The sequence below is a fragment of the Chrysochloris asiatica genome, unplaced genomic scaffold (genome assembly GCF_000296735.1).
Source record: "Chrysochloris asiatica unplaced genomic scaffold, ChrAsi1.0 scaffold00037, whole genome shotgun sequence".
Taxonomy (NCBI): Eukaryota; Metazoa; Chordata; class Mammalia; order Afrosoricida; family Chrysochloridae; genus Chrysochloris; species Chrysochloris asiatica.
In genome coordinates this window covers 15,380,641-15,392,328 of record NW_006408555.1, presented here as the reverse complement: position 1 = coordinate 15,392,328, position 11,688 = coordinate 15,380,641, and the positions used below count along the sequence as shown (strand labels likewise).

General features: G+C 43.8%; 1 protein-coding gene across 1 annotated transcript in view; it reads right to left on the bottom strand.

Moving 5' to 3' along the window:
- The window catches only part of LOC102816202 (WD repeat-containing protein 59-like), a 69,454-nt gene extending 61,026 nt beyond the window's left edge, over positions 1-8,428 (bottom strand). Inside the window, exon 1 of the mRNA XM_006860170.1 lies at positions 8,318-8,428. Coding sequence (XP_006860232.1) covers positions 8,318-8,371 — 54 coding nt within the window. The 5' untranslated portion in view covers positions 8,372-8,428. The remainder of the gene's footprint in view (positions 1-8,317) is intronic.
- Between the last annotated feature and the right edge of the window lie 3,260 nt (positions 8,429-11,688).

Below are 11,688 nucleotides of genomic sequence, written 5' to 3'. Positions count from 1 at the left end.
CATGCCCTCTCTTCTTGTCAGCCGGTAGCTCCACTCTCCTCTCGAGTCCTCCGTGGCCACGCCACTGACTCTGGGCCCAAGAGTCCCCAGGTCTCCAGCTGGGTCCACAGAAGTCCACTGAACATTGTAGGGTTTAGCTTGCCGCTTCATTGCTGCTTTTACCCCATTTCTCCCCATCGGTGATGTGTGTGGTCACCAATCAGAGCAGCTCTGTTTTGGGTCAAGGAGTTTCAATGCACAGGGATCTCTGGATCACAAGGATATGCTCCACTCCTGGCTCTTCCTTTTTGATGGTGATGAGATTCCCCACTCCAGCTTCTAAGATGACTCAATTTAAGACCACGTTAGAGTTCCAAGCATTCACAATTAAGAGTCACAAAACCCACCTGCTTCCATACAGGTTTACAGCATTGGAAACCTAGGGAGCAGTTCTACTGCGCCTAACAGGAGCTCTATGAGTCAGAATCGACTCAATGGCACTGACTTGTGTTTGCTGACTCTGAAACAAAATTGTGGGTTTGCTTGTTTGAAATTACTTCGAAAAACTCAAGCCTTCATCTTTCAGTCCCAACTGAATTAGATGGAGCTGTTCTAAAAAACTGAAAAGTACTTTGCCTGTTCATTCTTCCAGATGATACAAAGGGGAAACAGCCCATCAATGCAGATCAGAGCTAGGTCAGCTCCCCTAATATCAGTTTGTCACCAGCCTGCGCAAGCATCATAAAAACTGCATGATCAGATTTCACAGAATAAAACCACAACCCGACACCCATTGATATACAAAGGATCACATCATTTCACAAGACAAGATCCAATCCCTTTCAATTAGAGATGGATACTGCCGCAAACGCTGTTCCCTACCATCCTCCTCTATTGCTTACTGGAGGTCATCTATCCAAGGTTCTTGTTCACACAATCTCCCCTTTATGATGAGAATGTCCTCACTTCCCCCACAAACTAAAATGGGTATCACCAGGTAAATCACTAAATCTTTCTGAGTCTCAGGTTCCTCATTTGTAAAATAAGGAGATTCGACATCTTTTAAAAGTCTTTTCAGCTCTGAGAGTCTATTAAATATGTTGGTGAGCCATGTTTGTTGCTTCCCCAAGTGAGTTTTACAAAATCATACTAGTAAGTAACATTCAGTGAGCACTTCGCATATGCTCACCACTGTGTACAAGTAAGTGTTCCACACTGATACTCTCGTGTAGCCCTCCCATTCACTCCACAAAGTAGTAAGCAGAAGAAATGCACTGCTACCAATAGAAAGGCCTGCTTGCAATGGTGACCCTGGGCTGGTGATTCAGGAACTTGAATTTGGGGAGTATTCTCACCCTTCCCCAGCTGTTAAGCGTAGCTCACTATGCCTAAACTCTTTGTGTAAACAATGTGGGTAATGCCAAACAGTTGCTTCCCTCTGGAAGTCTGGAATTTGGATATAGAGGGTGTCAATGTAACCATCCCCAGTCACAACTGTGGGCACTGAGTCTCTACTGAGCTTCCCTGGTAGAAACATTTCACATGGGTTGTTGCACTTGGATCCTGGGTGATTTGAGTGCATCTTGTATGACTTGGAAGCTTGCTCTGGTTCCCTCCAATCTACACCCCATGCGCCTTTTCCCTTTGCTGATTTTGACTAAATATCCTTTCACTGTAACAATCACAGCCATGCATACGACTGTACAATGAATACTTTGCATCATCCTAGCAGATCATCAAAGAGTCCTGGTGAGGTGCCGCAGGATAAGCACTAGACCGGAAGGTCAGTTTGAACCATAAAGTTGGCAGTTCAAATCCACCAGCCGCTCCTTAGAAACCCTATACAGGGTCACTCTGAGTCGGAAATGACTTGCAGGCACTTAACAACAACAACAGCAGATCATCAAACTGGTAGGTGATCTCTGGGACCTCCAGCACAGGGAGTTGCTACTACCCTCATATTATGGACAGAGAAACTGAAGCTTAGAAACGCTAGAGAACATGTCACAAGATCACACAGCAGGCAAGCACCACCACTTGGGTTCTGACCCAGGCGGTCTATTTCCAGACCCTTCATTTCTTTGCTATGCTATGCTCTCCCTGCATCTTCACATGAAGTCTTCCAGGAAACAAATCATTTGCAGAGGTCACATCCTAATTAGCCACTTCCACAAGAAACAGTCATAATGCTTCTTTGCCACGCTCTCCCCACCCCCTCACAAAGTTTAATATGAACTTTAAGTGAAACTAGAGAATCAGGGACCAGCACTGGATTTCTTGAGAAAACATATATACACTGTTAACTATGAATAACTTCCCTCTCGGCTAAAGAATTTGCCAGGTTGTTTTTTGTTGTTGTTGTTTTGCTTTTGGATTTAAAGCAGAAGCCAGTCCTGGAAGAGCTGCAGGAATGCTGAGACTTATAAATCATAAGCCACTAGGGCAGCAGAGAGCACACTTTCTGCCGAGATGTTTCGTTTTCCATCTTAAGCAAGCATGAAGCAATGACTTGAAGACAATACTCACCAATACTCTAATCAACAAGGAGTTCCTAAGGGCAAAGGGCTCCAACTTCTTAACCACTTGACAAAGCTATTTATACATAAATCCAAGCAATCAACAAAATGCATAATCCTGTCTACTCATTTCTGAGGAGCAGCTGGTGGGCTTGAACTGCCAACCTTGAGGTTAGCAGTCTAGTGTTGCTCCTACAGCGTCACACCAGGACTCCAGCCTACTCAGCAGAAAAGCATCAGAGAAATCCCAACTGAGGGGTGGCCTACAAAGCAGCTGCCTCGTACTCCCAAAGACTGTCAAAGTCATCAAAAACTGAGTCTGAGAAACTATCGTACCTGTACCAAGAGGAGCTTGAGGCAGACTAGAATACGTGTGCTACATGAGATCCGTGTACAACAACAACAAAGGAGGACACCAGGCAAAAACTCAGTCAGTCTGAAGGAAGTATTCCTTCTGCTTAATAATAATGTATCAAATACTGTTCATTCAAATCTACCATTTGCTTGGTGGGAGAAAGAGAAGGCTATCTGTTGCCACAAAGATTTACAGTTTCAGAAACCATATACAGGGCCGCTATGAGTCGGAACCACCACTACCATCACCACTGGTTCACTGGAGTCCTGGTGTGGTGCTGTAGAATAAGCATTGGACCACTAACCACATGGTCAGTGGTTCAAACCCACCAGCCGTTCCTTGGAAACCCTATATAGGACTGCTGAAAGTTGAAACCGAATGGATGACACTCAACACTTGTTTCACTGATTGCAAAACATGTCCCAATGCTGACACAGTGGATTAATAATAGGGAAATCTGGGGGTGAGGTATATGGAAATACTCTGTCCTATCTCCCCAACTGCTCTGTCAACAACTATTCTACAATAAAAGTTTTGTGTTTTTCGTTTTTCATGGAACGCTTCACAAATTGGCATGTCATACCTAGCTAGGGGCCACGCTAAGCTTCTCTGTAGCTTTCCAATTTTAGCATATGTGCTGCCGAAGCAAGCACAGAAAGGTTATGGTTTAAATGGCTGACATCTAAATACTTTTTCCCAAACACTTGTTATTGTTAATCAGTATTACTGATTGTTTAAATTCATTCATTCAACAAATCTTTCCTGAGGGGATGCTACATACATGTGGTTATTCTTAGCAAGCCCGCGGCCCCTGTGTTATAGTCTAGACGTGCTCCATAGGGCTTTCCAGGCTGTAATCCTAAAGAAACAACTCATCAGGCCTTTTCCTCTACAACGCCACTAGGTGGATTTGAACCTTCCACTGTTAGCCTAGCAGCTGGTTGCAAACTGCTCAACCCATCGAGGCTCCTCATGTGCTGTGTCCCAAGTACTATGGCGGACACCAAAGAGCCCTGGCAGAGTAGTGAGTAATGAGCTGGGTTGTTACCCGCAAGGTCAGCAGTGCAAATCTACCAGCTGCACTGACGGGAGAAAGATGACAATTTCTACTCGGTAAATAGTCACAGCCTCAGAAACCCTTTCCAGGGTCACGCTGAGTCAGGAACAACTAGACAGTTCACAAGCACCACCACCAGCATTGTAGGCATTAGGGATGCAGTAGTCAGTAAGACAAAAACTCAGGTTCACAGAGCTTACGCTTTAGTAGGGGAAGAATAAAGACAAATTGCGGGTGAGGGGAAGCGTGTACAACACGATTTGATAAGTAGGAAGCGGTCCAAATAGGAATTTATATTTCATCCGGGGTATGAACGAATTCAATATTTTCTAAATATCATTGTGATATTTATCACAGCATTGTTCAACATCACCAAAAATTAGAGATAACCCAAAACTCCATAAATGGGTGAACAGATACAAAGGAATCCCGCTTGGCAATGAAAAGGAAAGCGTTAACTGATAGATGAAACAATACAAATACATCTGGTATGAGTCCATCTGTTACAGAATGTCATCAGAGGTTTTGAGGGATGTGGGAATGGGCACCTCTGACTTCTCTAGTGGGGCTATAACAGCAACGCCACAAATGGGGAGGTGTTAACACATAGAAATGTATTTTCTCAGTTTAAGAGGCCAGAAGTCTGAATTCAGAATGCTGGCTCTAGAGGAAGGTTTTCTCGGACAGCACTAGTTTCTTCTGAGCTCCTGCTCGTGGGCTATCTTCACACAGTATGGCATCTCGTTTTCCATTTCTGCTCACTTGCTTGTTTAATCTACCTCAAAAGATTGACTCAAGACACAGTCTACACTTAGTACAGCAAAGACAACCTAGTTCCAAATGGGATTATAACCACAAGCAGAGAGGTTAGGATTTACAAGTCATTTTGAGGGGCAAAATTCTATCTATAGCAGGGAATGAGGGACTTCCTGGGTTGTACTTGAAATGTACTTTATCTGAATTCACATGGCGCTTACAGGATCATATACGTTTGTCAAAACTCAACAAATAGTACACTTAAATAGGCAGATTTTATTAATTATACCTCAATTTAATATTTTTTTAATCACTTGGCTGTGTGGAGAATAGATTGGAAAGGGGGAAACAGGCTGGGGTGCAAACAGAGTTAAACCATTATTTTGAACATAACTGAGTTTGAGATCCCTCTCAGATGCCCAAGTGGAGGATGTATTAAGCAGCTGGTTACAAATCTGCTTATGATCATAGTCTCTAATAGTGCTACACATGCTGAGTTGTAATTAAGTACCATGACGTTAGTTCTGACTCATAGTGACCATGTATAGGGTTTCCAAGATTTTAAATCGAGGGAGCAGAAAGCCTCATCTTTCTCCCATGGAGTGGCAGAAGGGCTCAAACTGCAGACCTTGTGGTCTGTAGTCCCGTGCTTATCGCATGGGCTCCTTCAGAGTAGACACCAACCTGTACTTTTCTCAGTACCCTGTGCTTTTCAATCATATAGCCAGATTCTCATCATCACAGAAAGTTCTGGATATTGTCCGAGATCAGGGGTGGGGAACCTTTTTTCTGCCAAAATTTATAACATCATTAGTGGACCATACAAAATTATCAACTTAAAAATTAGCCTGCTATTATTTGGTCAAACAGCTAATTAACCACTGTGGGTTAATGCACTGGACTGCAAAGTCTCTTTGAACCACAAAGTCAGCAGTTCAAACTCACCAGCTGCTCCTTGGAAACCCGACAGGGTCACTATGGGTCGGAATCGACTCATCAGCACCTAACACCTATATGATGGCTGAAACTGTGGTTGCCTTGGCAGGGCCAGAACAAATGATTTCAAGGGCCCATCCCTGCGACTGTTTCTAAGTTTCCTCACAGTGCTAACGCTCATTGATCCAATGATTCCAGGGCCACTTCAGAGGAGCCGGCATGCAACACAGGTTCTTAACTCTTAGTTGATGATGGTACCAAGACCTTGTCTTATCAAGCAGATAACATTTATGTAAACTGTAAAAAGGAATCTCACCTTTCAGGCTAGGGGTTTTCTCTGAAAAATCTTTTTAAAATCTATACATTTTTTAAAGATACAGAGTGTTTTGAACAAAGTTTATTGTTCCAGCATTTGTTTTTTGAAAGATAAACTGAAGATTTTTTTGACATTTCCATTTGACATTCATGAAATAGTTAATAAAACAGGTTCCCCACTACTCCACAATTCATTGGACTCAAACACAAAACCAACTGGACAGAAATTAGAAAGAAGAACAGAAACTTCCACAAGGCTGTTCAATTGCAATTTACTTTGTACCCCTTCCTATGACAACTGCTGCTTAGATTTAATCATCTGACAGGGCTTGAGAGCTTCCTAATAGAAGTGTTAGCACCCTCTCGGCAGGTTGCCCCAATTACATCTCCATAGTCAACTCAGGGTGAGACTACCAAGGTTTCTGTGAGAATTAAAGGGCTTACAGATTAGTAGCTTCCAAATTAGCAGGTTCTGAGACCCAATGCATGATTCCCTTCTGTCCCAGCCCCCAGTGAAAGCAATTAACAGAAGGGTAACAAGAGCTTGGCTCCTTTCCCTAGGAGTCTGGCGCCTCCCTTGGGAGAGCTGGCCTCAAAGTAGACATCAAGCTGGCAGTGCAAAGTGCTTCAAGATCCCTTCATCCAAATGCTACTGCTCAAATCCTCAGTGGGGGTTTTGCATCACAGTGCACCCCAGAGCAAGTTGTTAGAGGGCTCCTCCACTCACTCATCTTTAGAATAAAAAAGAAAATGGAATTTTCTAAAAAAGAAACCACCTCATCCCTTTATTTCCTTCCGTTTAGTATAAATCGCCTGAGGATCAACCTGGGAGGTGATCCGTAAACATCTATTGAATCAATGAGATGAAAGTCTAGCACACAGAAGGCACTACCCTCAACTCTGGGGTGGAGAAACGAAACATTTACTGTAGAATTATACTCTGAAGCCAAGTAGGGCAATGAGCTGAGCCAGGTCTTCTAGGTGGCAAGGTGGCCACATTATGGGAAGCCTTGGACAAGTCATTTGGGCTAGAAAGGAGCTAAAACTTATTTATCAAGTATGGTACTTTCAGGAATTAGGAAAGTGTCTTATCTAGAGCTGCTGTAACAGAAATATTCAGAAGTATTCAGAAATATAAAAAGTGTAAAGAGCGCCAGCTCTAGAGGAAGGCTTTAGCTGTCTTAGTGGACTCTGGGGAAATGTCCTAGTCTCCTTCAGCATCTGTGGGTCCGGCAATCCTTGGAGATCTCCAAGCATCAATTTTGTCGGGGATCTAGAAGCTTCACAGTGCAGGGACTCCAGGTATAAAGTATGCACTCCACTTAAGGATCTTCTTTCTTGGTGGTAGTAGATCCCTCTGATAAATTGCATCCCGCCTCCTTAACATCAAAGAAGTGAATATTTACAACACAAAGGATAACAATATCAGATCACAGGTGATTACACCAGATCACAACATAGAAACAGTTATATTAGATCTCTCATCATGGGCAATTGGAGTCCTGGTATGGTGCTGTGGGTTAACGAGTCAAACTGCAAAGCCATTTGAACCGCAAGGTTGGTGGTTCAAGCTCACCAACGGCTCCTTGGAAACTCTACACAGGATCGCTAGAGGTCGGAACTGACTCGATGGCACTTAACAACAACATGGGCAATTACTATACCTTAATTATCAAACCAGAGACAATCCAGGTCTAGCCAAATTGACACAAAACCCTATCAGAGAGGGAGGAAAATGTGGGTTTTAGCAATAGGCATCTAGAAGAACACTGGTAAAAACCCCTATGACATACAAATGTTTTCTGACTCTTACCAAGAGTCAGGGGGGCTACCTGTTCTAAATGTATTATCTCATAAAATCCTCGGCTAACCTTATGAGGTAGAAGTGATTCCCATCCTTCTACAAGTAAGAAAGCTGACATGCAGAGAGAGGGAGATAGGAGAATACATGCGACAGACCACACTCCTGTTCACTACACGGTATTTTTTCATTCTAATACACACACACACAACCCTGACAGCTGAAGCTCAGAATCAAGGCAACTTGTTCGACTTGCCCAAGTCACGAGGTGCGGTCCCGGATCTCAGGGAGCTAACACCGCCCGGGTCACCCAAGGCCTCCGTTCATCACGCGCGAGCAATCTAAGTGTTTCAGGGTCCCAGACGGATCTTACTACCCGAAATTCCCCATGTAGCACCGAAACACCATCCGTACCCACCCCAACCGACACCAACGGTCATCCAGGTTCCCCTCGCCCGCCCGAGTCTGACAGTTCCGGGTCCCCCTACCCATCCACCTAGCCCGAGTCTGGGGGTCTCCCCGCAGACCCCAGGGCGGCTAAGAGGCGTGGGGGAGGGGAGCCACGGCGCATGCCCAGACGACTCCATTTGGCCCCAGCTCACCTGCGAATCTCGGAACTCCACCACCACATTTTCGCTGCTCCATCGCGCCGCCATCTCCCCAGCCGAGCAGCCCGGGTCCCAGGAGGGCCTCCGCCCCCGGCAAACCCACCTTCCGGGGCTCTGAACACTCAACGCAACCCGCGAGTCAGTTCGGCCACACTCGGTCCCCGCCCTTCCCCCGGACCGCAAACCATTGGCTGGTCCACACTTAGGCTCTGCCCCCTCCTGTCAGTTTGTCCAATAGAAGCACCTCGCCTGCCAAACACAGGCCGGCCCCTTCTCACGTCCATTACTCAGCTTCGGTCACCCAGACGACTCACAGCCGCCGACCCACTCCTGGCGGCGAGTTCTGTCGGGAGTTGTAGTCCAAGTTCGAACAGTTGTTTGTAAACCAGGAAGCGCTCTGCGGCTAAGCTTGGTTCCTTGGCGGCATATGTTTCTATCCCCTCTCCTGTGGTCCCGGGATAGCCCAACTCCACTTTACAAACCAAAGGTTACCTTTTCTCCAGAGACATGTTCCTAAAGATATGGTACAGCTCCCAAAGTGCAGTCCTGCAATCCTTTCAGGCAAGAGGTCTCCAAAAGCAAAACAATGCCCATAATCATACTAAGAAATTATTTGCCTTTGTCTCCCTGATTCTCTCAGCAGTGTACAGTGGAGTTTTCCAGAGTCTACACAATACATTTTGCAGCAGATTGAATGTACAAATAGAGGTAACAATCCAGATGTTTTCTATTAAACCAGATCGTAAAGATAAGACATATTAAATAACAAATCCTCTCTTTTTGCTAATATTTGGTTAGGAAAAAAAATATTTTTCATTAAAAATGTGTTCTTTATGGTAATATGAAGTCATGTTTAAATGAAATAATAATCTTTTTTTATCCTTCCTTTTAATTGCTAATAGACTCTCACTATGGACAAATCTAACCCACATAAACTTTTAGGGAGGAATCCTGCGTAATTTTTAAGACACTCCTGCCATGAGCTCTGTAACATTTTTAAGAGCATTTTTGTTGTTCTGAGTTGCCTTGAGTTGTCTCCAACTCACAGCAATCCTATGATCAGCGGAGCGAATCAATGCCCAGTCCTGCGCCATCCTCACAATTGCTGCAGTTAAACCCAGTGCTTCTGCGACTGTGCCAATCCATCTCATTGAGGATCTGCCTCTTTTTCACTCATCCTGTACTTTACCAAGCACGATGTCCTTCTCCAGGACTGGTCCCTCCTAATAATATGTCCAAAGTATGAAACCCTCCTGGCTTCTAAGGAGCATTCTGGCCGGCTGTACTTCCAACACAGATTTGTTTGTTCTTCTGGCAGTCCATGGTTTTTTAATATTCTTCTCTAACCCCATAACTCAAATGCATCAATTCTTCTACAGTCTTCCTTATTCGTTGTCCAAATTTCACATGCATATAATGCAATTAAAAATAACATGGCTTGGGTCAGATTCACCTCAGTTCTTAAACTAAGATGTGCTTTGCAGCAGATGTGCCTAATGCAATATGTCATGTGACTTCTGGTTCCATGAGTGTTGTCTATGGATCCAAGTAAAATGAAATTTTTTCTCCATTTATCATGATGTTATATATTGTGTCAGTTGTGAGGATTTTTTTTTTAAGGTTTTTATTGTGGATTGAGTGAAAGTTTACAGGGCATATCATCAGTTTTACATTCATCAACTCATATACCCTGTTTCATTATAATGATTATACTCCCCTCCATGCAGCATCAGTTAACAGTATTTCTCTCTATCCACTTTAGCTTTAAAAAAAAACAACACACACACACACACACAAAAGACCCCATTCAAGCATATATAATAATTTACATCTCCAAAGGGTATATTCTGCAAGTCTGCTCCTGGCCACCAGCTCTTAGTCCCTCTCTTATTAGTCCATGAAATCTAGAGTCCTTAGCCACGCCCCATCTCCATGCCCCCATCTCTGCCTCCATCTGTGGCGCTGCTGCTTCTCTGGATAAGGTCCAACATTCTGCTTTTGCATTTTTCTCTTAATGGTCCTAGGGTCCTCTGTTTCTGGACTGTAAGATTAACCACTCCCCTTTTTTTGTTACAAAACTTCTACCTTTATAATTGTGACAGTCGCGATTAGTCATGATAATGATTATTCACTATTGAATCTTACTAATCTTATCCCCATCTCTTTTCACCAGACCCATCTAGACGAGATGAGAGCTATTCAGTGAGGACTCTTTTGTTCCCCCCATACTCTTAAACTAAACTCCCTCTTGAAACCTTGTAAGCCATCACTCTGTGCCTTTATTGCTACCTCATTTTAGGTAGCCAATGTCTAAGTTGCCCGTCCATGTCTACCCTGTGTACAGAGGAGATAGCATTGATACTTGATGTGAAGACTCTTTCCCTCTCTGTTGGTATTTAAAGTAACAACCGCTCTGAGTATAGGTCAGGTTCATCATGAAGATGTATCTTCTGTCACTGTAGCTGTTCCAGTCTGCTTGTCCTTTCTAGTGGGAATGTCTCACCTCACAAGGTTGTGGAGGGGACTCAGGATTCCACCTAAGGTCCTATACTCTGTAAAGGCTTTGCACGAGGCCTATTTCACTGGGCAAGTTGTAGAACCCCTTTGAGGTATTCCAATCAGTTATAGGCTGAAGGCGGGCTTACACGTTTTCTCTAATCATGTTTCCCAACATTCCTTTCTATCCCACTCAAGTGTCTATTTTACAATAGTAGGCAAGTGAAACTAATATTCGTAAGGCAGTCAAGGATTTTAGTATTATTTACCCTCTTCAAGCTATACCTAGATCCCTGTATCCCAGAGGTTGTTCCAAGGTTGAGTATGCATCACATTTACCTCTGTCCCACTAGGCCATGCAAACCTGTCTCAGTGTTTCCCTATCTATCTTGTTCTTCTGCCTCCTCCCCATTTCTTGTATTGCCCTCCCTAACACTCAAACTAGACCACCCCACCCCAACCCCATTGTGGTTACCTTATATTCCATTAGTTCTAGCCTCCATATAGAACAGTCTATTTTATCCAGTAATCTACCTGATCTTCCCACCATGTGGGTGTCTGTTCCTCTATGTTTACCTTTTTTCACATTGTAATTGTTTTGATCATAGACTGACCTCCCAGATCCTCTGTTCATTTTATTCTGTTCTTGACTCTTCCATTTGTCGATTAAGTTCAGGGTGATGCTGCCATGTATGTCATTCTGTAGTTGTTGTCTGTTCTTGTTGGTTCTCAGTCCACAGAACTTCCTTTAGAACGTTTTTCATAGCAGGGTTGGCTTTGGTAAAATCCCTTAACTTCTGTTTTTCCTGGAATGTTTTGATTGAACCATCATATTTGATTGACAGCTTTGCTGGGTAGAGGATTCTTGG